The following is a 27,805-nucleotide window of genomic DNA, read 5'->3' on the forward strand; positions in this document are numbered from 1 at the left end:
CCCTGGAAATGGATACAGTTACAGTTACAGTTTCATAAGAGTAGAGATAGTTGGTTCCGCAGTCGGCAGAGCAGTGCAGGGAAGGGGCACTTATTCACACTCCGTGTTATTTTAGCAAAGTGAGCGACTCCAGAATCTGCCTCTTATAAACCCATAACAGGGGTTGTTCCTAGTGAAGCAGCAATCAGACGCTCTCTCGTCACACTTTCAGTCATAACTAAAGCAAAGTGCATAACAGCAGGTGTGGGATCCGTTATCCAGAAAATCATTATCCAGAAAGCTCCAAATTACAGGAATGCAACTCCCACAGACTTCGTTTTAATCAACTAATTTACATTTTTACAATTGATTTCCTTTTTCTCTGTAATAATAAAACAGTACCTGTACTTGATCCCAACTAAGATATAATTACCCCTTATTGGGGGCAGAACAGCCCTATTGGGTTTATTTAATGGTTAAATGATTCCCTTTTCTCTGTAATAATAAAACAGTACCTGTACTTGATCCCAACTAAGATATAATTACCCCTTATTGGGGCAGAACAGCCCTATTGGGTTTATTTAATGGTTAAATGATTCCCTTTTCTCTGTAATAATAAAACAGTACCTGTACTTGATCCCAACTAAGATATAATTACCCCTTATTGGGGCAGAACAGCCCTATTGGGTTTATTTAATGGTTAAATGATTCCCTTTTCTCTGTAATAATAAAACAGTACCTGTACTTGATCCCAACTAAGATATAATTACCCCTTATTGGGGCAGAACAGCCCTATTGGGTTTATTTAATGGTTAAATGATTCCCTTTTCTCTGTAATAATAAAACAGTACCTGTACTTGATCCCAACTAAGATATAATTACCCCTTATTGGGGCAGAACAGCCCTATTGGGTTTATTTAATGGTTAAATGATTCCCTTTTCTCTGTAATAATAAAACAGTACCTGTACTTGATCCCAACTAAGATATAATTACCCCTTATTGGGGCAGAACAGCCCTATTGGGTTTATTTAATGGTTAAATGATTCCCTTTTCTCTGTAATAATAAAACAGTACCTGTACTTGATCCCAACTAAGATATAATTACCCCTTATTGGGGCAGAACAGCCCTATTGGGTTTATTTAATGGTTAGTGTCCCCCCTCTCCCTGGGTGCAGAGAGGCCCCGGGGTCAGTGTCCCCCCTCTCCCTGGGTGCAGAGAGGCCCCGGGGTCAGTGTCCCCCCTCTCCCTGGGTGCAGAGAGGCCCCGGGGTCAGTGTCCCCCCTCTCCCTGGGTGCAGAGAGGCCCCGGGGTCAGTGTCCCCCCTCTCCCTGGGTGCAGAGAGGCCCCGGGGTCAGTGTCCCCCCTCTCCCTCAGTGCCCCGGGGTCAGTGTCCCCCCTAACACTCTCTCCCCCGGCGCATGTAGAGCTGCAGGCTAATTGCTGCTGATTGTGACGTCAGCGGTTGCTGCAGTAACAGCCAAAGTTCTGGATTCCCCTCTCCCACATTTCCTCATCTGTTTGCACTCAGCCCAGGCGCATCCTGTTCCCGAAGCAGCCAATGGGAGAGGCAGGTGGCAGGACACCGATTAACCCTATCCTCACTCATGTTGGGGTGGGGTAGGTCACACAGAGTATAATAAATGGATTCCCACTTTAACAGAGCAACTAGTGGAAGAGATTTTTTTGGTATAGTCTAATAAGCACCAATCAGAAGCCGCATTGCACCGAGCTGCTGTAGGGTCAGCGCTGCACAGCAGCTCCATCAGTTCTGTCATGTGGGGCTTATAGTTTCCCGCACTGTCCCAATAGAAGCCTGCGAGCCCAGTGACTGCTTCCCATGGATTTTATGTTGCCCGGCCCTATGGGGCTCAATAGGCTTTCCTATAGGGTACCTTTATAAAAGCTTTTATTTACCCTTTAATACAAAATAATTAATTTGCTTCTCAGAATCTGATCTGCGTGGCAGGTACGGGATTGATGGGTGTAGGAACAGGGTCCGACTGGGGAAAAAACCCAGGGGGCCCCACCAACCCAGACCCAATTCCCACTGGTGCTCCCCTATTGATCTCCCTCCTCCAATGGCGCTGAAGATAGGTATAATGTGTGCGTGTATGGGAGGGGGGATAGCGCCGCAGCGGGGGCCCCAGGGGGGTATGGGGGCAACCGTGGTGGACCCTGCACACCCCCAGTCCGACCCGGTGTAGAAAGCATTTCCCAACAGGGGCGACACTGCAATCTGAGAGGGGACACCTTATCCGGAATATCCTGAACATTCTGGATAACCTATACCTGTATCATCAAGTCATTTCTCCCCCACGTTAGCTAGGCCTTTGGCTACATTGTTTCAGCAGTCAGAACCAGCAGTTCAGAGAATATAAGCAGACAAATAGCAATTACACTTAGAACCAGTGAAAATCCCCGAGCAGAACCAGAACCAGAATCCCCCCCCCCCCACCGCCGCTCACACGGGGTTTCCCATGAAGAACAGAAGGGAAATTCAGAGCGTCACATGATCGGCCGACCATCTGACCGCCTTATCTCCAAAACCGCCTGAGAGATACTTCGCTTCTTATCGGGCCCCCGTAAAGCTGCTGCTTAATATAGCGCGGCCCGATCTAGTTCCCATAGCAAACAAATGGGGGGAATATAGACTGGCACCGGTACCAACTCAGGATTAAAGGGTATATTCACGCAGGGGTGGAGCTCAGGCAGCAGGGGGCGCTATCCATGCCCATGTTATAGTATATTTTTGTATTGTAAAAGTTCAAGGGCTTTATTTGCTTTGCCTCAAACAAACCTGCTTATCTCTCCCACTCGCGCAGCTCCATTCGCCACGGTCATTTCCAGGAAGCAGTGCTGCAAAGGAACTTTATAGATAAAGGGTAACTGATCCTACATGTGTCTCTCGTGTGACTGCCGCTCTCGCCGGCCATAAAGCAAGTGATGTAAAGCGCCTCGTCTGCGTTACCGAATGGAAAGCCCCTTGGCCAACGCTTATAGCCAAAGTGCTTTTTTATTTAATAACATTAAGGGTGGGTACGATACCCCCCCCCCCCCCGCTGGGCACATACGGATTAAAGTGGTTACGGCAAATAATTCCCACAAACATCCCTCCCCGCACCTTGTGTCTGGCTCTGTTACACTCAGCAAGGTTATCTCAGATCCCTGCGCCCGATTACCCTGACTGTAATAAGCACGGAACGCAAGGAAATGTTGGCTGGAAACTTATTTATAATGTATTGCATGTAAACACAATATAAGCAGCAGTCCTGCCCTGCTTTATGGCTGAGATTCTAGCTATCTGTATAACAGAACATTCTGTCACAGTGGCACAGATCCTATCTGATCCCCCCATTGTAAGCAGCAGTCCTGCCCTGCTTTATGGCTGAGATTCTAGCTATCTGTATAACAGAGCATTCTGTCACAGTGGCACAGATCCTATCTGATCCCCCCCCCATTGTAAGCAGCAGTCCTGCCCTGCTTTATGGCTGAGATTCTAGCTATCTGTATAACAGAGCATTCTGTCACAGTGGCACAGATCCTATCTGATCCCCCCCCCATTGTAAGCAGCAGTCCTGCCCTGCTTTATGGCTGAGATTCTAGCTATCTGTATAACAGAGCATTCTGTCACAGTGGCACAGATCCTATCCCCCCCATTGTAAGCAGCAGTCCTGCCCTGCTTTATGGCTGAGATTCTAGCTATCTGTATAACAGAGCATTCTGTCACAGTGGCACAGATCCTATCTGATCCCCCCATTGTAAGCAGCAGTCCTGCCCTGCTTTATGGCTGAGATTCTAGCTATCTGTATAACAGAGCATTCTGTCACAGTGGCACAGATCCTATCTGATCCCCCCCATTGTAAGCAGCAGTCCTGCCCTGCTTTATGGCTGAGATTCTAGCTATCTGTATAACAGAGCATTCTGTCACAGTGGCACAGATCCTATCTGATCCCCCCCCATTGTAAGCAGCAGTCCTGCCCTGCTTTATGGCTGAGATTCTAGCTATCTGTATAACAGAGCATTCTGTCACAGTGGCACAGATCCTATCTGATCCCCCCCATTGTAAGCAGCAGTCCTGCCCTGCTTTATGGCTGAGATTCTAGCTATCTGTATAACAGAGCATTCTGTCACAGTGGCACAGATCCTAGGCCAAACAACCTGCCATCCCTAAGCAATAGTCGGTATATCCAGCAGCCAGATGTTGCACCCCCCACCCCAAAGAAAAACGTAGTTAAATCATTCAAAATATAAACATAAGTGCCGGCTCCATAATGTCTGGGGGGGCCGGTGCCTATGACAAACCAAGAGTCACTTTCCCAATGAACTTCCCCTTTATCTTTCTGAGATATGAATGACACACGGCCAAATCCAGGGGGGGGGGGTTAAGCTGAGCCAAGTGCTGGTATTATTAGTATAACTAGTTATACACAGTTACCCTTTGTTATATTTCACATTTACAAACACAGTTCTGCAGAACCAATAAAGATACAGAGACCTGCGCTTTACTGCGTCGCTGCACTTCCCAACATGGGAACCAGTCAAAACAGCTTCTTGTATCATTTTGTTTAGTAGGCAAGAAAACTTCCACCCCCCCCCCCATATGAAATTTCCCATTGACCCTCCCCGGGGGCCCCCGACCCAGAGGTTAAATTGATGCGTCTCTTCCTATCGCTGATGGAGGCAGAATGGTGTGAGCGATGGCTGCTCTCGGCTGGTTACTGTAATGTGCCCTAAATAGAAGGGAGAGCGGAACATTGTTACTATCGATCCAGTAAAGAATACAGGCCAATCCATAGAGAGCCCCCCCTCGCTCCCCCATTTAACCCCAAGGTTGCCACGGTGTCTGGAACACCCACAGTTAAAGCTGCGGATTTAATTTCATTGCGATGAGACTCCCGTTATTCCACATTACTGCTCTGTTTTTGTTTTACAGATAAGGAGGTTATCCTGGCCGAGCATGATGGGAGTTTGAGTCAATAATAGAAGGCAATGCACCCCAAAGCAAGCAATATGGCAGCTCCCACCCACTCATAGAGGTTTACAGGGCTCAGTATAACGTAATACACATGGGTTTTACCCCAATAAATGCTTAGGATTAGTTGAGTTATTCTAAGACAGTTTGCAGTTGGTCTTTATTTTTTTTATTATTGCCAGCTTGCTAGTTATTTAACTTTTTGTTCAGCCGCTTTCTAGTTTATAGTTTCAGCAGCTATCTGGTTGCTAGGGTTCAAATTACCTTAGTAACCAGGGAGGGGTTTGAATGAGAGATTGGTTAATGAATAGGGGAGGGGCTGAATAGAAAAATAAGTTATAAAAAGTAACAATAAAACTGAAGCCTCAGAGAGCAATAGGGTTTGGCTGCCGGGGTCAGTGACCCCCATTTTGAGTTAGAAAAAGGCGGCAAATAATTCAGAAACATTAAGAAATAAATAATGAAGACCAATTGAAAAGTTGCTTAGAATTGGCCATTCTATAACATGCTAAAAGTTTGAAGTTAGGCGAGGTCGCCAAATGAGCGAATCTTCTCCGTATATGGACGAACTATGGCTATAGGGCCAAGAACTGCACAGCAATTGCCGTCCCCGATCCGATGGGAAAATCAAATCTGCCCAATCGACACCTGCCCCATTTTCAACTATGAAGACCCATGGGGGGCAGATAAAGCAGCCAAACCGGTGCCACCTTAACCAGATTTGAGCTGATGCTATTGAACTACAACTCCCAGAAGCCCACGCCAGAGCCTAAAGGGAGTCGGTAGAAAGCGCGGGCCAGCGTGAAGCTGTCGCAGTAAATGCGCTGATAGAACAAAGGAGCCGACAGGTACAGGGGCGGCTGCTGACATCAGAGAGGTATTGACATTTCTATTTGCCGCCTGTTGCTAGGATCCAATAGGCCCCTTTGCCGTGATGCCAGGAATCACTCGCTCATTCAGCTCCCAGCACCTTCTGAGGCACAAGGGGGGCACAAACCTTATCCGGGGTGCAGGGGCGCCGACGGTACAACCGTGGACGGAGGGTAGGGAAAATGTATAGAGTTTGTATATAATACATATATATAATTCTAGTCACAAAAATAACAGCTTACTTCCCCTTTAAAGCAACGTTTCTAGCTTTTTGGGCAAACACAAAACAAAATGAGATGATATTTATACTGATTGGGTCGCGCTCTCGCCTCAGCGGCCAATGACAAAGTAGCAGTAGTTTCTATCAACTCTATGGGCTCCACCACTGAGTTTGGGGGGCCCCCCCAGCACTGTAAAGGGAAAGCAGCGAGATGTACTGGTCCAACTAAGGCTGGTATCTGTATTTTCTGCACCCTGTAAACTGATGGAAAATAGAAGAAAAGAACCCAACGCGTTTCGACCCCCAAGAGGGTCTTCGTCAGGTGTTTTCTATGCCCCTGACTCCTCTTTTGGTGAAACGCGTTGGGTTCGTACAGGGGGTCTTACAGGGGACCCCTGTAGTGAGCACCCATTTTGTCAATTATTATACTGAAGATGTGCATTGCCAAATACTGAAATTCCATAAAGTGACGGAACCAGCTGGGATTCTGCAGCTTCGGGTTCATATTGAATTGAGATGCACCGAATCCAAGATTCGGTTCGGGATTCGGCCAAATCCTGCTGGGTGGGTTCGGGGGTTCAGTGCATCCCTAATATTAATACTATGAAACTAGGCAGTTTTCTTTAAAGGGCAAGTTAAGGCTCCACTGGCTCATTTTATATCAGGGCCACAGCTGAAGAACCTGGAATGTAAGCAGAGTTTGGATAGAAGGGAAAAGTCCCACTCGCAGAAGGAACCAGAACCAGACGAAGGCTCAGTGGGTCCAATTCCAGTGGCATAAAGATAATCGCCAAAATATGCGGCAAATGGTTCCATAAACTGGAAAGGACTGAATGGAAAACCCATCAGAACTTTATACCAGAACTCAAACGAAAGCCCAAGCCCAAACCCAAACCTTCCCCCTGGGCTACTTGTAATAAAGGGCAACTTCATACAAACTCTGACAAACGGAGATTCGTGGGGCACTTAGTGAGCTGCCGCCCCCGCGCCCCCTTTATTCCCGGCGTAAATAAATAAAGGCAACAATGCGGCTTTCAAGCGAGTTATTCGAAAATTCCTCTCTTCCCCATAACAGGAAGCTGAAGTGGAAAATTCAATTCCAGCGAAGGAGGGAAAAAAATGAAAGTTTTATTAGTAAACAAAGCGATCGTGGTACGAGAAAGCAAGTCGTGCCCAGTCGGAACTTCCCATGGGTCCCTGCCAGCACCGTGTCCTTCCAAGGGGAACTAACCCAACTTATATACAGGTTTAATCTTCTATTTAGTCCTTCTCTGTATATTTGTATTTATACATATGGGTAGGAGGTGCCATAGTGTTTCCCTTAGACAGTACAGTATGGGGGTACAGCTTATTGTGTGCCCAGAACATTCCTTCTCTGTATATTTGTATTTATACATATGGGTAGGGGGTGCCATAGTGTTTCCCTTAGACAGTACAGTATGGGGGTACAGCTTATTGTGTGCCCAGAACATTTCTTCTCTGTATATTTGTATTTATACATATGGGTAGGAGGTGCCATAGTGTTTCCCTTAGACAGTACAGTATGGGGGTACAGCTTATTGTGTGCCCAGAACATTCCTTCTCTGTATATTTGTATTTATACATATGGGTAGGGGGTGCCATAGTGTTTCCCTTAGACAGTACAGTATGGGGGTACAGCTTATTGTGTGCCCAGAACATTTCTTCTCTGTATATTTGTATTTATACATATGGGTAGGAGGTGCCATAGTGTTTCCCTTAGACAGTACAGTATGGGGGTACAGCTTATTGTGTGCCCAGAACATTCCTTCTCTGTATATTTGTATTTATACATATGGGTAGGGGGTGCCATAGTGTTTCCCTTAGACAGTACAGTATGAGGGTACAGCTTATTGTGTGCCCAGAACATTTCTTCTCTGTATATTTGTATTTATACATATGGGTAGGAGGTGCCATAGTGTTTCCCTTAGACAGTACAGTATGAGGGTACAGCTTATTGTGTGCCCAGAACATTCCTTCTCTGTATATTTGTATTTATACATATGGGTAGGAGGTGCCATAGTGTTTCCCTTAGCTGCTCTCTAATGACTCCCAAATTGACTCTCAGCCTATAAGGTATAAAGAAGACGTCGGTGCTGCCCTGTAGGTTTGGCCGCCCTTCAGAAAGGGTCACGCTGTGGCTGATGCTAAATCAGGAATGAGACTAATCAGCATTCGGCCAGGCACAATCTAATATGTCAACACTCCTTGTTTTTGTCACAGTCACTGACACCCCATAAACATAACCTCATGTTGGCCTAGGGCATCGCAGTGCATCATGGGAAGGCTGAGATGGAACACAATTGAGTGCAAGTTTGTGCTCTGATATACAGCTCCAAAAATAAACGTTACACTTTGTTCTTAATTCATATCAGGGACCTTCTCTTGTAATGTAAGGGTTAAATGTTTGGGGCAAAGAGCAGCGCTAGGGGTAAGTGCCCAGCATTCTGCCCTCAGGGATTGCACTGTGGCTTTAATCAAAGCAAGGCTTTATGTTATAGAAGTTGGGGGGGATTTGGGGTGAGTACTTATTTGTGCCCTGGGTACCCCTGGAACTATAGCGGGGTGACTGTTACCCCAATGTTTCTATATATCTGTAACCTTGTTATGGGCTAAGGGGGCCCAGCCTGAAGGCCAGTTAGGGGGGATTTGGGGTGAGTGCTTATTTGTGCCCTGGGTACCCCTGGAACTATAGCGGGGTGACTGTTACCCCAATGTTTCTATATATCTGTAACCTTGTTATGGGCTAAGGGGGCCCAGCCTGAAGGCCAGTTAGGGGGGGATTTGGGGTGAGTGCTTATTTGTGCCCTGGGTACCCCTGGAACTATAGCGGGGTGACTGTTACCCCAATGTTTCTATATATCTGTAACCTTGTTATGGGCTAAGGGGGCCCAGCCTGAAGGCCAGTTAGGGGGGATTTGGGGTGAGTGCTTATTTGTGCCCTGGGTACCCCTGGAACTATAGCGGGGTGACTGTTACCCCCAATGTTTCTATATATCTGTAACCTTGTTATGGGCTAAGGGGGCCCAGCCTGAAGGCCAGTTAGGGGGGGATTTGGGGTGAGTGCTTATTTGTGCCCTGGGTACCCCTGGAACTATAGCGGGGTGACTGTTACCCCAATGTTTCTATATATCTGTAACCTTGTTATGGGCTAAGGGGGCCCAGCCTGAAGGCCAGTTAGGGGGGGATTTGGGGTGAGTGCTTATTTGTGCCCTGGGTACCCCTGGAACTATAGCGGGGTGACTGTTACCCCAATGTTTCTATATATCTGTAACCTTGTTATGGGCTAAGGGGGCCCAGCCTGAAGGCCAGTTAGGGGGGGATTTGGGGTGAGTGCTTATTTGTGCCCTGGGTACCCCTGGAACTATAGCGGGGTGACTGTTACCCCAATGTTTCTATATATCTGTAACCTTGTTATGGGCTAAGGGGGCCCAGCCTGAAGGCCAGTTAGGGGGGGATTTGGGGTGAGTGCTTATTTGTGCCCTGGGTACCCCTGGAACTATAGCGGGGTGACTGTTACCCCAATGTTTCTATATATCTGTAACCTTGTTATGGGCTAAGGGGGCCCAGCCTGAAGGCCAGTTAGGGGGGGATTTGGGGTGAGTGCTTATTTGTGCCCTGGGTACCCCTGGAACTATAGCGGGGTGACTGTTACCCCAATGTTTCTATATATCTGTAACCTTGTTATGGGCTAAGGGGGCCCAGCCTGAAGGCCAGTTAGGGGGGGATTTGGGGTGAGTGCTTATTTGTGCCCTGGGTACCCCTGGAACTATAGTGGGGTGACTGTTACCCCAATGTTTCTATATATCTGTAACCTTGTTACCTTGTGCCCTGGGTACTATATATCTCTATTCCTTGAACTACAGCAGGTCAGATATATAGTACAGTGATAGTTGTTAAAGTCTAACAGCTTAGCTTGCTTTACCTCCCCTTTAAAGTTTACAGTTTCTTACTATCTATTCAAACCCCAGAGCCAGCCAGTTACTCAGTGCTGTACAGTAGCAGTAGCGCAGGTACATGAAGGGATAAAGCAGATAACTGGGCCATATGTAGGGCTCACAGTCTCTCAGGGTGGCAGTTAGTGATTTATTGGCATTTATTGGGCAATAAAAAATAGCTCCATGTGTTATTGCCCTGGGGTTCATGCAGGAATATTGCATTTTGGGGGCTCTGACTAATTCCCAGAATGCCCCTCTGTGAGATAACGGTTACTCACAGGTTCGGGTCCCTTGTGGGGTTGCACTATCACTGCCTGAATTTATATAAACCCCCCTCCCCCCAAACTATAGAGCCCCCGAATATCATCAGAACCGGGCAACACTGGGACAGCAGGGGGAACATTTTGGGGTCTGGGCATAATAAAGTATACTGCAAAATAGTGCAAATATAGCTTCCCGCTAAGCAGTGCATACTTACCCTTTAAATACTGTTTCAATCAGTTATTTGTTAGTTTATTTGTGATTGGACGGCTTCTCGCAGGTAAATCACTTGCACCAATCACTCGCTTTGCAAAGTTCCTTAATCTGTCCCTTTAAATCCGCCAGTCGGGGGGGGGGGCACCCAGCGAGGGGACATTAATCACAGGCGCCTTGTGATAGAAGAGGGTGAAAGATCAAACGCCGAGTGTTGGGCTAAGTGGTTCTGAAACAGTCCAGGCGGCCCATATCAACGCGCCTGGCACCTTCCTCGGCTCATGGGGTTCTTGAGAGATTGAGCATTTTTGGTTTGATGCCATCGTCTCCCCTGGCACCGACTTCTGTCTCTTTTTAACAGTTATTCCCCGAGATTCATTTGGATTCTATTCCTTAATTGTGAAATTATTATCTCTCTAAACTCAAGATATGGTTTGTCTTGGCCTTTAATATCCACCGACTAACCTTCCAACTGTTGGGAAGCACTATGGCACCTCCTACCCATATGTATAAATACAAATATACAGAGAAGGAATGTTCTGGGCACACAATAAGCTGTACCCCCATACTGTACTGTCTAAGGGAAACACTATGGCACCCCCTACCCATATGTATAAATACAAATATACAGAGAAGGAATGTTCTGGGCACACAATAAGCTGTACCCCCATACTGTACTGTCTAAGGGAAACACTATGGCACCTCCTACCCATATGTATAAATACAAATATACAGAGAAGGAATGTTCTGGGCACACAATAAGCTGTACCCCCATACTGTACTGTCTAAGGGAAACACTATGGGCACCTCCTACCCATATGTATAAATACAAATATACAGAGAAGGAATGTTCTGGGCACACAATAAGCTGTACCCCCATACTGTACTGTCTAAGGGAAACACTATGGCACCTCCTACCCATATGTATAAATACAAATATACAGAGAAGGAATGTTCTGGGCACACAATAAGCTGTACCCCCATACTGTACTGTCTAAGGGAAACACTATGGCACCCCCTACCCATATATATATATAAATACAAATATACAGAGAAGGAATGTTCTGGGCACACAATAAGCTGTACCCCCATACTGTACTGTCTAAGGGAAACACTATGGCACCCCCTACCCATATGTATAAATACAAATATACAGAGAGGGAATGTTCTGGGCACACAATAAGCTGTACCCCCATACTGTACTGTCTAAGGGAAACACTATGGCACCCCCTACCCATATGTATAAATACAAATATACAGAGAAGGAATGTTCTGGGCACACAATAAGCTGTACCCCCATACTGTACTGTCTAAGGGAAACACTATGGCACCTCCTACCTATATGTATAAATACAAATATACAGAGAGGGAATGTTCTGGGCACACAATAAGCTGTACCCCCATACTGTACTGTCTAAGGGAAACACTATGGCACCTCCTACCCATATGTATAAATACAAATATACAGAGAAGGAATGCTCTGGGCACACAATAAGCTGTACCCCCATACTGTACTGTCTAAGGGAAACACTATGGCACCTCCTACCCATATGTATAAATACAAATATACAGGGAAGGAATGCTCTGGGCACACAATAAGATATAATATACTGTATATGTAACACAATGTGACATTACTGTATATAATGACTGGGATGCAATAACACATGTGGGAGGGGAGGGACACCCCAGGGACAGTCGGTGTCTATTGCTCTAGGCCTTTGCACACTGATTGTGCTTAATGACAATGTGTCGCTGCTGCTGGGAAAGCAGAGTTTAACAGAGCAAGTGGGCGGAGCCAAAGGCTGTGATGTCATTCTACACATTTATGTGTCATAAAAATAAACAGACACTAAAGATTCCTCCTCGCCAGTCTTGTTTGACAGGATCTCTAACTGGGAGCTCTAGGGCTGTCCCCTAAGCACAAACAGAGAGAGGTCTCCCAAACACAGAGACACACGCAGCCAGTGTTCCGTTCAGAATAAATATGTAACGAGCGTCACGGTGTTTGTGCAGCAGCGAATAGAACAGGAAAAAGTTATTCATTTAAGGGATTTAATAACCACAAAATGATTCAAGACTTGCAATTATTGCCCATGATAGTGAGAATCTCAGCCATAAAGCAGGGCAGGACTGCTGCTTACAATGGGGGGATCAGATAGGATCTGTGCCACTGTGACAGAATGCTCTGTTATACAGATAGCTAGAATCTCAGCCATAAAGCAGGGCAGGACTGCTGCTTACAATGGGGGGATCAGATAGGATCTGTGCCACTGTGACAGAATGCTCTGTTATACAGATAGCTAGAATCTCAGCCATAAAGCAGGGCAGGACTGCTGCTTACAATGGGGGGATCAGATAGGATCTGTGCCACTGTGACAGAATGCTCTGTTATACAGATAGCTAGAATCTCAGCCATAAAGCAGGGCAGGACTGCTGCTTACAATGGGGGGGGGGATCAGATAGGATCTGTGCCACTGTGACAGAATGCTCTGTTATACAGATAGCTAGAATCTCAGCCATAAAGCAGGGCAGGACTGCTGCTTACAATGGGGGGATCAGATAGGATCAATACAGTATGAATATTATACATTTTCAGAGATTGGGTGACAGTGATGATATTTAATGTTGATAAAAGGAAACTTTTTAAGACTCATATTAATTCCAGTTCATGTTAACAGGGACCAAACACCCCAAGGAGTCTTAGATAAGTTACGGGGGGTGGGGGGGCATTAGGGGCAATTACACGCAGCTCAGGGAAGCAGAATTAAAACTAAATTGTAAATCAGTATGTTACACAAGGGCCACTCCTTAGCAACTTTTCAATTGGTCTTCATTTTTGTGTTTGAATGATTTGCCCTCTTCTTATAACTCTTTGCAGCTTTCAAATGGGGGTCACTGACCCCAGCAGCCAAACCCTATTGCTCTGTGAGGCTCCAGTTTTATTGTTATTGTTACTTTTTATTCCTTATCTTTACACTCCTATTCCAGTCTCTTATTTAACCCACTGCCTGGTTGCCAGGGTAATTTACACCCTAGCAACCCTATAGCTGCTGAAGAGTTACAAATACAAAGCTAAATATTTAAAAAAAAAAACACAAACAATAAAAAAAGAAGACCAACTGCAATTTTTTTCAGAATATCACTCGCTACATCAGACTAAAAGTTAATTTAAAAGTCAACAAAACCTTTTTAGAGAAAAAAAAAATGACCAAAACATCAATATCTGTTCTGATAGAAACATATCTGTTCTGATAGAAAGTTACTGAATGGATAAGTAGAAATGCCCCCTCCAAGAGCCACACAGTGGGGCAGTCTCCGAATGGACTGATAGTATTCTGAGATCACTGAGGTGCGCCACAACACTCTCTCTCTCGCGCGCCACAACACTCTCTCTCTCGCGCGCCACAACACTCTCTCTCGCGCGCGCGCCACAACACTCTCTCTCGCGCGCGCGCCACAACACTCTCTCTCTCGCGCGCCACAACACTCTCGCACACACACAACACTCTCTCTCGCCCACACACACAACACTCTCTCTCGCACACACACAACACTCTCTCTCGCACACACACACGCCACTCTCTCTCGCACACACACACGCCACTCTCTCTCGCACACACACACACGCCACTCTCTCTCGCACACACACACACGCCACTCTCTCTCGCACACACACACGCCACTCTCTCTCGCACACACACACACGCCACTCTCTCTCGCACACACACACACACACCACTCTCTCTCGCACACACACACACCACTCTCTCTCGCACACACACACACACCACTCTCTCTCGCACACACACACACCACTCTCTCTCGCACACACACACACCACTCTCTCTCGCACACACACACACACCACTCTCTCTCGCACACACACACACCACTCTCTCTCGCACACACACACACCACTCTCTCTCGCACACACACACACCACTCTCTCTCGCACACACACCACTCTCTCTCGCACACACACACACCACTCTCTCTCGCGCACACACCACTCTCTCTCGCACGCACACACACACCACTCTCTCTCGCACGCACACACACACCACTCTCTCTCGCACGCACACACAACACTCTCTCGCACGCACACACACACAACACTCTCTCTCGCACGCACACACACACAACACTCTCTCTCGCACACACAACACTCTTTCTCGCACACACACACACACAACACTCTCTCTCGCACACACACACACAACACTCTCTCTCGCACACACACACACACACACAACACTCTCTCTCGCACACACACACACACAACACTCTCTCTCGCACACACACAACACTCTCTCTCGCACACACACACACACAACACTCTCTCTCGCACACACACACACACAACACTCTCTCTCGCACACACACACACAACACTCTCTCTCGCACACACACACACACAACACTCTCTCTCGCACACACACACACAACACTCTCTCTCGCACACACACACACACAACACTCTCTCTCGCACACACACACACAACACTCTCTCTCGCACACACACAACACTCTCTCTCGCACACACACACACACAACACTCTCTCTCGCACACACACACACACAACACTCTCTCTCGCACACACACACACCACTCTCTCTCGCACACACACACACAACACTCTCTCTCGCACACACACACACACACACACACAACACTCTCTCGCACACACACAACACTCTCTCTCGCACACACACACACACAACACTCTCTCTCGCACACACACACACACAACACTCTCTCTCGCACACACACACACACACACACACACACAACACTCTCTCTCGCACACACAACACTCTCGCACCACAGGCTTCCAGCTGCTTCTGACGCAAGCGAATACGTTCCTATTGGAAGGGTCTCGGTGGAGTTAACACAAGCGGTTCCTGTCTGCCCGCGGGGCCGTCACTCACAATTGGACTGATGATCCCAAAGGTTCTGAGAGTCCAGAACCGGGTCAGGGAAGGGATCCCGACTGTTACACATTAATATATACAGGAAGAAGGGAAAGCGAGCAGTTCCACGTGCCTGATATCCAGCCTTGGGAATGGGGGCAGCGATCCCTCCAGCATACGAGCAGTTAACGGGATACTGTTTCTCTTAAAGGCACAGTAACCTGGATCTCAAAACACTCTGCCAAATAGGTGGCCCTTCAGTGAGCAGGGGCCCCTGGATTAGGCATACAATATGCCATTAAAGGGTAAATTAAACCTGTAAAACATGAAAAGTGCCCCAAACTATTAGTCTTGACTACAGAGAGGGCCCCCACTTGGGTCCCTCGGGGGCAATTAATAGAGCCCATTAATCCGAGATCCGCAGAGCGGTGAATATTAACAGCACAGACAGACGTTTATGATCGGTGACACATTAAATTCCCCCGAAAAGAAAAAAAAAAAGCCCTCAGTTGGGGCAAAGTTCATGGTCTCTCTGACCCTGCGCAGCCACAGGCCTTTAGCCGCCCCAGTGCTGCAAACACTTACCCTAAACCCCAGGGGGGGGGGTCAGTCAGGCTTGGGGTAATAGGCATTTACACTTGCAGTTTGGCCGTGTATAGATTGGCTTTTAAAGGGGCGGTTCCCCAATTCTGATCAACTTTTCAATTGGTCTTCATTATTTATAATTGAATTATTTTCCTTCTTCTTCTTCTGACTCTTTGCAGCTTTCAATTGGGGGTCGCTGACCCTGGCAACCAAACCCTATTGCTCTGTGAGGCTCCAGTTTGATTGTTATTGTTACTTTTTATTCCTTATCTTTCTATTCAGCCCCTCCCCTATTCATGTCTCTCATTCAAACCGCTCCCTGGTTGCTAAGGTAATTTGGACCCCAGCAACCAGATAGCTGCTGAAACTCCAAGCTGCTGAACAAAAACTAAAATAAAAAAATTACAAATAATAAAAAATGAAGACCAATTGCAAATTGTCTCAGAATATCACTCTCTACATCATACTGAGAGTTAACTTATCCTTTAAAGCAGCCTGTTCCAAAAAGTATGACCTTTAACCCCTCTCTTTACTTGGGAAAGGCAAAGTGCTGGGGGGCAGCAGAACACAGATGTCGGCCTTGTCCCACCCCAGGGCTACAGCGGAACCCACACCCCAATTACAGCCCTGGGGCTGCCGTACAGGCCGCATCGTACAAAAGCCACGTACGCCCGGGGCCTTTAACATGCGAAGAATGTTTTATTTTTTGTTTGTTTTCCTTTGAAACATGAATTTTCTTCGATTCATTTTTCTGCAAACGTCAAAATGACGTCAAGCGGAGACCAATAAAAAGCCGGGACGCAGGTGTAGCGCATCTGTTCGCAGGGTTGCGGGGAGTTGCTGCTCGCGCAATTACGGCCATGTGTTGCCCCGAGTGGGGAAATCCCTGCAGCAAAGGGCACAATTATTTGCTTTAAAAGCTCAGTGGTTTTGTTTGCTCTGCCCCTGCCTAGCTGTATTATCTCTCCTAGCTAAACCAGTCCAAGGCCACTCCAGTTAGCAGTGCTGTAGCCGAGGCTTCTGGGTACAAATTCACCTCTCTCCGTAGATCTTGTGACTTGCGAGACGGGAGTGCGGATCTACAATCCCAGCCCTAAAGCAACACAGGGCTGTGGGGGAGAGACAGTCACATGAGTACCAGGAAATACACTCCCCCATCTAAAAACAAAAAAGATGAACTTTTTTTTTTTGTCTTTTCCCCCCAGAACGACACATTATCACTCGCAGTTCAAACACAGCCTTACAACTCCCTGCAAACTGCAAACAAGGGGCCCCCCACCCACCCAAGAACCTCTCCTGTCTGAGCCCGGAGCCAAATGTCTCACTGATCCAATAAACACGCTCCTTCCTAACCGGGCCCCCGAAGAGTTAAATTCTTTATCAATTGTGTGACGCAAAGCTTCCCCCTATTCACATACCAGGTAATAAATGTGACAAATTTACAGAGGCAATTAAACCGCACACATCTGAATGGTGTCACCCCTGTCAGTGGGGTATTTTTAAAGAAGAAGAATCATAATTCAGCTTATTAATGAAATATGACCATGATAATATGACTATTATCCCCAAGGTTTGGGGGTGCAGGAGTATAGGGGGGCCAGTGGGGTCCCTGACTGATGTACAATATCAATATATGTGTGAGATACAGATCATTATCCCCAAGGTTTGGGGGTGCAGGAGTATAGGGGGGCCAGTGGGGTCCCTGACTGATGTACAATATATGTGTGAGATACAGATCATTATCCCCAAGGTTTGGGGGTGCAGGAGTATAGGGGGGCCAGTGGGGCCCCTGACTGATGTACAATATCAATATATGTGTGAGATACAGATCATTATCCCCAAGGTTTGGGGGTGCAGGAGTATAGGGGGGCCAGTGGGGTCCCTGACTGATGTACAATATCAATATATGTGTGAGATACAGATCATTATCCCCAAGGTTTGGGGGTGCAGGAGTATAGGGGGGCCAGTGGGGTCCCTGACTGATGTACAATATATGTGTGAGATACAGATCATTATCCCCAAGGTTTGGGGGTGCAGGAGTATAGGGGGGCCAGTGGGGTCCCTGACTGATGTACAATATATGTGTGAGATACAGATCATTATCCCCAAGGTTTGGGGGTGCAGGAGTATAGGGGGGCTAGTGGGGTCCCTGACTGATGTACAATATATGTGTGAGATACAGATCATTATCCCCAAGGTTTGGGGGTGCAGGAGTATAGGGGGGCCAGTGGGGCCCCTGACTGATGTACAATATCGGGGGGCTATAAAGCCGGTCGCTGAGCTGCTGATGACGCTGAAGGAACATTTACGTAAACAGGTGGAATTTGTTTTGGACAGAACTATCCGAGCCGGGAGCCAATATTACCGCTCCGGGGGACTTTGCCTAAACCACCAGTAGAAGCTGCCCGGGATAATTGCCCCCTGAGAACTCAGACAGGCGGAGGGTCGGGGGGGGCACTCAGTCCCAAGTGGGAATCCATAATACGCACTTGGTCTCTGTGCGACGCGCACTTAAAGTGACAGTGACAGTGGCGCTAAGTACGCGCTGAGCGATAAACAGATTACAGCGTAATTGGTTCTAATTGCTGTGATTACTAAAAGTCACAATAAATATAAAAACTGCAAATAACGTACTTTCCATTCACTATTTGACACCTTGTAATTGCGCGGGGGGGGGGGAAGAGTAGTCGGTGCCCGGCACCAGCTCCCAGCCGAGATGGTGGAAACTAACAGGGAAATGTTTATAAGGTCTCTCCGGCACTATTGCCCCCCAATCCCAGCCTCATTTGGGGGGGCAATGAGCATTAATACAAAGTAAACATGGGAACTCTTACCAAGGCCTGTAAATGAGGATACAACTGCAGCAATTTCAGTGCAAACAATAAGGGTAAAGCCACATGGAGCTACTTAGTAGCAGCTTCTAAAACAGACAATGCTGATCATTTACTGATAACTGTCGCTACGTGTGTTTAGCAGAGGGAATTCTCAGTACTGTCTATGGCAGGGGATTTAGTAGCTGCTACTAAGTAGCTCCGTGTGGCTTCGCCCTAAGGGGAGGGGGCTTTAACACCAAAATAAACGTAAGCGGAGCAGATGGGCCGTTCCCACTGGCAGAAAGTGGCTGAAATTCCGACTTTAGGCAAGAAACGGAGCGTGCAACGTACTAGCCATGCACAGGGGGCCATTGTGACTAGTAGCCCAGGCGTGCAAGTAGCCAGGTTGGCCGGCCGGCCACAACAGGGGCCTGTGCAGACACGTCGGGGGGGGGGGGGGGGGCTGGTTAGGAAAGGGACCAACTTGCCAGAAAAACATGTGGCCACTTGAGGTGTTGGTAATAGCCCCACGGCCCACAGCGTTTCCATGGGCAACCCAGGGGGGCACCGGTCAGTACAATACACCTTGCGCTTGGTCTCGGCCGCTGCGGGGCATCTTGGCCAGGAGTTGGGGCAAGTAACAGCCAGCGGGGGCCGAGCCCATATACACATCTGCTGCAGAACCTCTTGGACCCAAGTGCGTCAGTAGTTTAGTAGCCAAGAGCTTCTGCAGCAGCAGCTTCTCCCCGGGAGGGAAATAAAGGTACAAACAAAGTGCAGAAGTGAATGAACGTTGCCCCCGGCCCCCGCGGAACCTCTTGGCTAGTGAGATGTACCCCGGGGTAGCCGCGGCGAGGTTCCGCAGGGAGGGGCGCCACTTACCTGCTCGCGGGAGATGCAGGGTAGGGAGGGTCTCCGCCCCATCTTGCTGCCCCCATAGTAGGAATTGGGGGTCTCTCCGAGGGACACGCAGCTGGATCTCCTGCGGGGCCGTATCACCGGGACTTTATCCGCTTCCAGAATACTGCTCCTCGGGGGCGGGGCCGGGCGAGAGGCCAAAGCCAAGAGCACGCCCCCCAGTCCTGCCAGGCAGCTCCCCAGGGCCCGCAGCCCCACAGGAAGGGCCCCCAAGCCGGAAGCAGTGAGGAGCCAAATGAGACTGGAGGAGAGAAGCAGAAGCACAGAGTCGCCCAGCCGGAGGGCCTGATAGAGGGCCAGGAGCCCCACCGAGCCCAGCACCGCCCCCAGCCGCACCGCATCCCCAGCCCCAAGCACCTCCCCCGCGGAGCAGCACAGCGGCAGTGCCAGGAGGGCCCCCCGGCTCCGGGGCCACACACTGCGCGCCAGGAAGAAGTAGGCACAGCCGATACTGAAGAGAGGGCTGAGAGCCTGGCCCAGCCCCGGGAAGCCACACAGCGCGGCCAGCACCCCCGCCCCACACAGTAAGGCTACCGGGCAGCGCAGCCCGTACAGCCGCCACAGGGACGGGGGCTCCGCGGGCAGGGGGCTCACACTACTCCGCACATAGCCGTTCCGTCCCTCCGGACCCTTCATGCTCGCCTGTCCGCGCCCGGGGGGCTCATGTCCGGGGCAGCCCCGAACCCCCAGCCGCCTCCTCCGCCATCTGCTCCCTCACTACTGGCCGCCCGGACCGCTCTCAGCTCCGCCTACTGGCCGGTACCTCCCACCCAACACGCCCCCTGCGCCCTACAGAGACGCCCACACCCCTCAGCTCCGCCAACAGCCCAGCACCGCCTATTTCCCGCCCCTCGGCAGGCCACGCCCCCTAACACTGCCCTCAGCTCCTCACAGACAGACCGCCTGCTGCTAATAGCGCCACACACACTCCTGGCTTGTAGCCCGCCCGCCCCTACGCCTCCCGTCTGTCATTGGCCACAAAGACAATCTGGCTCCACCCCGTTATGGCTAAACACCCTCCCCCTCCTCCTAATGGCTCGTCTTCCTGGCCTCGCCCCGCCCATCTCACACCTCTACAGAGTGACGCCTTCGTCCGGCCCCGCCCACAACCCTACCGCTTCTCTGATAAACACCTGCATCGCCTCAGATTCCTTACTCTTGCACCGCCCACTAAGCTTTATTTGCCACGCCTCCTTTTTGGACCCACCTGCTCCTCTTAGGAACCGCCCCATACTACACTCTGCCCGCCCCCTACTGCTCGCTGGGACCCTAGCCCCTCTATCTCTGTCCCGGTCAGTCCCGCCTCCGCTAACAACTTATCGCTCTAACCCCGCCCATTCAACCACTGACCCGCCCCTCCTTTGCAATACAAGGAATCCTGACGGCTTCAGAGCCCGGAGCTTGGTAACGGGGAGCTGAGGGGAGGGGCCCTAGGTATCCTAGCGCTGCCTGACCAATAAAGAAAAAGACAATAAAAGGCGGCCAATCAGCCCGCAGCAAGCTACAGATGGACAGCCAATCATACTGCGGGCTTCTCAATACGAGAGCTGATTGGTTAGACTGGCAGAAGAGAGGAATCGTTTAAATTCCAAAGTTTCAGAAAATGATTTCTATAAATATTTAAAGTAGAACTCAGTGGGGTCCTATAGTATCTGGGGCTCTATAGTATCTGGGGCTCTATAGTATCTGGGGTCCTATAGTATCTGGGGCTCTATAGTATCTGGGGTCCTATAGTATCTGGGGTCCTATAGTATCTGGGGCTCTATAGTATCTGGGGCTCTATAGTATCTGGGGCTCTATAGTATCTGGGGTCCTATAGTATCTGGGACTCTATAGTATCTGGGGCTCTATAGTATCTGGGGCTCTATAGTATCTGGAGTCCTATAGTATCTGGGGCTCTATAGTATCTGGGGCTCTATAGTATCTGGGGCCCTATAGTATCTGGGGTCCTATAGTATCTGGGGCTCTATAGTATCTGGGGCTCTATAGTATCTGGGGCCCTATAGTATCTGGGGCTCTATAGTATCTGGAGTCCTATAGTATCTGGGGCCCTATAGTATCTGGGGTCCTATAGTATCTGGGGCTCTATAGTATCTGGGGCTCTATAGTATCTGGGGTCCTATAGTATCTGGGGCTCTATAGTATCTGGGGCCCTATAGTATCTGGGGCTCTATAGTATCTGGGGCTCTATAGTATCTGGGGCTCTATAGTATCTGGGGTCCTATAGTATCTGGGGCCCTATAGTATCTGGGGTCCTATAGTATCTGGGGCTCTATAGTATCTGGGGCCCTATAGTATCTGGGGTCCTATAGTATCTGGGGCCCTATAGTATCTGGGGCCCTATACTATCTGGGGCTCTATAGTATCTGGGGCCCTATAGTATCTGGGGCTCTATAGTATCTGGGGCCCTATAGTATCTGGGGTCCTATAGTATCTGGGGCTCTATAGTATCTGGGGCCCTATAGTTTCTGGGACCCTATAGTATCTGGGGCCCTATAGTATCTGGGACCCTATAGTATCTGGGACCCTATAGTATCTGGGGCCCTATAGTATCTGGGGCTCTATAGTATCTGGGGCCCTATAGTATCTGGGGCCCTATAGTATCTGGGGCTCTATAGTATCTGGGGTCCTATAGTATCTGGGGCTCTATAGTATCTGGGACCCTATAGTATCTGGGGCTCTATAGTATCTGGGGCTCTATAGTATCTGGGGCCCTATAGTATCTGGGGCTCTATAGTATCTGGGGCCCTATAGTATCTGGGACCCTATAGTATCTGGGGCTCTATAGTATCTGGGGTCCTATAGTATCTGGGGCTCTATAGTATCTGGGGCTCTATAGTATCTGGGGCTCTATAGTATCTGGGGCTCTATAGTATCTGGGGCCCTATAGTATCTGGGGCTCTATAGTATCTGGGACCCTATAGTATCTGGGGCCCTATAGTATCTGGGGCTCTATAGTATCTGGGGCCCTATAGTATCTGGGGCCCTATAGTATCTGGGGCTCTATAGTATCTGGGGCCCTATAGTATCTGGGGCCCTATAGTATCTGGGGCTCTATAGTATCTGGGGCCCTATACTATCTGGGGCCCTATAGTATCTGGGGCCCTAAACTATCTGGGGCCCTATAGTATCTGGGGTCCTATAGTATCTGGGGCCCTATACTATCTGGGGCTCTATAGTATCTGGGGCCCTATAGTATCTGGGGCCCTATACTATCTGGGGCCCTATACTATCTGGGGCTCTATAGTATCTGGGGTCCTATAGTATCTGGGGCTCTATAATATCTGGGGCCCTATAGTATCTGGGGCTCTATAGTATCTGGGGCCCTATAGTATCTGGGGCCCTATAGTATCTGGGGCCCTATAGTATCTGGGACCCTATAGTATCTGGGGCTCTATAGTATCTGGGGCCCTATAGTATCTGGGGCCCTATAGTACCTGGGGCCCTATAGTATCTGGGGCTCTATAGTATCTGGGGCTCTATAATATCTGGGGCCCTATAGTATCTGGGACCCTATAGTATCTGGGACCCTATAGTATCTGGGGCCCTATAGTATCTGGGGCCCTATAGTATCTGGGGCCCTATTGTATCTGGGACCCTATAGTATCTGGGACCCTATAGTATCTGGGACCCTATAGTATCTGGGGCCCTATAGTATCTGGGGCCCTATAGTATCTGGGACCCTATAGTATCTGGGACCCTATATTATCTGGGACCCTATATTATCTGGGACCCTATAGTATCTGGGACCCTATAGTATCTGGGACCCTATCGTATCTGGGGCCCTATAGTATCTGGGGCCCTATATTATCTGGGACTCTATAGTATCTGGGACCCTATATTATCTGGGGCCCTATAGTATCTGGGACCCTATATTATCTGGGACCCTATATTATCTGGGACCCTATAGTATCTGGGACCCTATAGTATCTGGGACCCTATATTATCTGGGACCCTATAGTATCTGGGGCCCTATAGTATCTGGGACCCTATAGTATCTGGGACCCTATAGGAGTTTTGCTCCAAAGTACACATTTTTGTGTGTAGTTGGAACATGGCACCAAGTTCAGAGCTCAGGGCCACACAGTGAGTTGGGCCCCATAACGCCAGAGATATAGAGTTTTTCCCATTTCCTCTGTGTCTCGCTGTGCTGATGCCCATGATAAGATTCTCATCCCAAACTCATGAACTAAAAGAACAGCAAGAAAATTCCTCTCACAGAAAGTTCTGTTTCCCCTCAGAGTGACACTGGGGCAACTAACCCAGGGCCCTGCACATAGCAACACTCAACTGAGCCTCTGGGTAACAGTAAGTCAAGATCCTGACAGTAGGGCAAGATGGAGTCAGTAAAGCAAGATGGAGACAGTAGGGCAAGATGGAGACAGTAAAGCAAGATGGAGACAGTAGGACAAGATGGGGACAGTAGGACAAGATGGGGACAGTAGGGCAAGATGGAGACAGTAGGGCAAGATGGAGACAGTAGGGCAAGATGGAGTCAGTAAAGCAAGATGGAGACAGTAGGGCAAGATGGAGACAGTAGGGCAAGATGGAGACAGTAGGGCAAGATGGGGACAGTAGGGCAAGATGGAGACAGTAGGGCAAGATAGGGACAGTAGGGCAAGATGGGGACAGTAGGGCAAGATGGAGACAGTAGGTCAAGATGGGGACAGTAGGGCAAGATGGGGACAGTAAAGCAAGATGGAGACAGTAGGGCAAGATGGAGACAGTAGGGCAAGATGGAGACAGTAGGGCAAGATGGAGTCAGTAAAGCAAGATGGAGACAGTAGGGCAAGATGGAGACAGTAGGGCAAGATGGAGACAGTAGGGCAAGATGGGGACAGTAGGGCAAGATGGAGACAGTAGGGCAAGATAGGGACAGTAGGGCAAGATGGAGACAGTAGGGCAAGATGGGGACAGTAGGGCAAGATGGAGACAGTAGGACAAGATGGGGACAGTAGGGCAAGATGGGGACAGTAGGGCAAGATGGAGACAGTAGGGTAAGATGGGGACAGTAGGGCAAGATGGGGACAGTAGGGCAAGATGGAGACAGTAGGACAAGATGGGGACAGTAGGGCAAGATGGGGACAGTAGGGCAAGATGGAGACAGTAGGGTAAGATGGGGACAGTAGGGCAAGATGGAGACAGTAGGACAAGATGGGGACAGTAGGGCAAGATGGGGACAGTAGGGCAAGATGGGGACAGTAGGGCAAGATGGAGAGAGTAGGGTAAGACAGACACAGTGGAATAAGATGGAGACAGTAAAGGCAAGATGGAGACAGTAGGGTAAGATGGGGACAGTAGGGCAAGATGGAGACAGTAGGACAAGATGGGGACAGTAGGGCAAGATGGGGACAGTAGGGCAAGATGGGGACAGTAGGGCAAGATGGAGAGAGTAGGGTAAGACAGACACAGTGGAATAAGATGGAGGCAGTAAAGGCAAGATGGAGACAGTAGGACAAGATGGAGACAGTAGGGCAAGATGGAGTCAGTAAAGCAAGATGGAGACAGTAGGGCAAGATGGAGACAGTAGGGCAAGATGGAGTCAGTAAAGCAAGATGGAGACAGTAGGGCAAGATGGAGACAGTAGGGCAAGATGGAGACAGTAGGGCAAGATGGGGACAGTAGGGCAAGATGGAGACAGTAGGGCAAGATAGGGACAGTAGGGCAAGCTGGAGACAGTAGGGCAAGATGGAGACAGTAGGGTAAGACAGACACAGTGGAATAAGATGGAGACAGTAGGGTAAGACAGACACAGTGGAATAAGATGGAGGCAGTAGGGCAAGTTGGAGACAGTAAAGCAAGATGGAGACAGTAGGGCAAGATGGAGACAGTAGGACAAGATAGAGACAGTAGGGTAAGACAGACACAGTGGAATAAGATGGAGGCAGTAAAGACAAGATGGAGACAGTAGGACAAGATGGAGACAGTAGGGCAAGATGGAGACAGTAGGGCAAGATGGAGACAGTAGGGCAAGATGGAGTCAGTAAAGCAAGATGGAGACAGTAGGACAAGATAGAGACAGTAGGGTAAGACAGACACAGTGGAATAAGATGGAGGCAGTAAAGGCAAGATGGAGACAGTAGGAAGAGATGGAGACAGTAGGGCAAGATGGAGTCAGTAAAGCAAGATGGAGACAGTAGGGCAAGATGGAGACAGTAGGGCAAGATGGAGACAGTAGGGCAAGATGGAGACAGTAGGGCAAGATGGGGACAGTAGGGCAAGATGGAGACAGTAGGGCAAGATGGGGACAGTAGGGCAAGATGGAGACAGTAGGGCAAGATGGGGACAGTAGGGCAAGATGGAGACAGTAGGGCAAGATGGAGACAGTAGGGTAAGACAGACACAGTGGAATAAGATGGAGACAGTAGGGTAAGACAGACACAGTGGAATAAGATGGAGGCAGTAGGGCAAGTTGGAGACAGTAAAGCAAGATGGAGACAGTAGGGCAAGATGGAGACAGTAGGGCAAGATGGAGACAGTAGGGCAAGATGGAGACAGTAGGGCAAGATGGAGACAGTAGGGCAAGATGGGGACAGTAGGGCAAGATGGAGACAGTAGGGCAAGATGGAGACAGTAGGGCAAGATGGAGACAGTAGGGCAAGATGGAGACAGTAGGGCAAGATGGAGACAGTAGGGCAAGATGGAGACAGTAGGGCAAGATGGGGACAGTAGGGCAAGATGGAGACAGTAGGGCAAGATGGAGACAGTAGGGCAAGATGGGGACAGTAGGGCAAGATGGAGACAGTAGGGCAAGATGGAGACAGTAGGGCAAGATGGGGACAGTAGGACAAGATGGAGACAGTAGGGCAAGATGGAGACAGTAGGGCAAGATGGAGAGAGTAGGGCAAGATGGAGACAGAAGGACAAGATGGGGACAGTAGGGCAAGATGGAGACAGTAGGGCAAGATGGAGACAGTAGGGCAAGATGGGGACAGTAGGGCAAGATGGGGACAGTAGGGCAAGATGGAGACAGTAGGGCAAGATGGAGACAGTAGGGCAAGATGGAGACAGTAGGACAAGATGGAGACAGTAGGGCAAGATGGAGACAGTGGAATAAGATGGAGACAGTAACTAAGAGGACCAATAAAAAGTAACGTACTGAGGGGAGCAGAGAAGGAGACTGTGGGGCTCCAGGCATCGCAATAAATCAGGGACCCCAATATAAATACCTTTACTAACCTATGACACTGCATATGGTTCCTAGCATGTTGTGGGTCACGTGACTAGAGATTCCCATTGCCCAATCATGTGATCATCTCGCCGCACTCATTGCAATGCACCCCCTGCAGGCAAAGAGGGTAAGTGAGGGCTGCGTTGTGCACCTTGCTGGGATATTAAACATCATTGTGACCCCTTGTGGCTTTTAGGAGCATTTTTTTGTTGAACCAAAGTGTGAAATTCCTCTTGGTTATACTTCCCCTTTAAAAGCTACAAAACATTAATATTCAGGGGCTGCCGGGGGGGGGGCAGGAGAGTGACATCAGCAGTCTATATGGTCACTTGTGCCCTTCCCAACCCCCCCCCCCCCCCCCCCGGGCACAGAGTCAGGCCAATGGGATTTATTTCTCCCTGTCCACATTGGTGCCAGTGTTGTGCCAACGTTTGGTGCCAAGCAGCAACCGTATCCCCTGCACTTGTGTCTGCTCTGCTATTTATGAGGAATATATTCTATTTATACGGAGGGGCTGCAGCCTATAAATATTCCTTCAGCACTTTTATTTCTCTCTACATTGGTCAACAACTCCCTAACTGACACTTAAAGGGGAACTGTCAGCATTATAAAATATCCACTTTATGGTAATGGATGTTTAACCCTTGCACAGCCAGTGGAATTGCAAAGATCTGAGAGCAGGGCAGGCAGTAACCCTTCCAACACTTTCCCCTGTCTCTGCCCCTATATATTAGGTACCTACCTAGTGCTACCAACCCCTATTTCTGTAGGGAAATGAGAGCAGAGCAGGCAGTAACCCTTCCAACACTTTCCCCTGTCTCTGCCCCTATATATTAGGTACCTACCTAGTGCTACCAACCCCTATTTCTGTAGGGAAATGAGAGCAGGGCAGGCAGTAACCCTTCCAACACTTTCCCCTGTCTCTGCCCCT

At 48.9% G+C, this 27,805-nt stretch overlaps 1 protein-coding gene across 1 annotated transcript in view; it reads right to left on the reverse strand.

Annotated features, from left to right (window-relative positions):
- pde3b (phosphodiesterase 3B) overlaps positions 1–20,480 on the reverse strand; it is a 78,244-nt gene extending 57,764 nt beyond the window's left edge. The window contains exon 1 of the mRNA XM_031900378.1: positions 19,668–20,480. Within this exon, the coding sequence (XP_031756238.1) occupies positions 19,668–20,339 (672 nt within the window). The 5' untranslated portion in view covers positions 20,340–20,480. The remainder of the gene's footprint in view (positions 1–19,667) is intronic.
- Between the last annotated feature and the right edge of the window lie 7,325 nt (positions 20,481–27,805).

This window comes from Xenopus tropicalis, chromosome 4, assembly GCF_000004195.4.
Source record: "Xenopus tropicalis strain Nigerian chromosome 4, UCB_Xtro_10.0, whole genome shotgun sequence".
Taxonomy (NCBI): Eukaryota; Metazoa; Chordata; class Amphibia; order Anura; family Pipidae; genus Xenopus; species Xenopus tropicalis.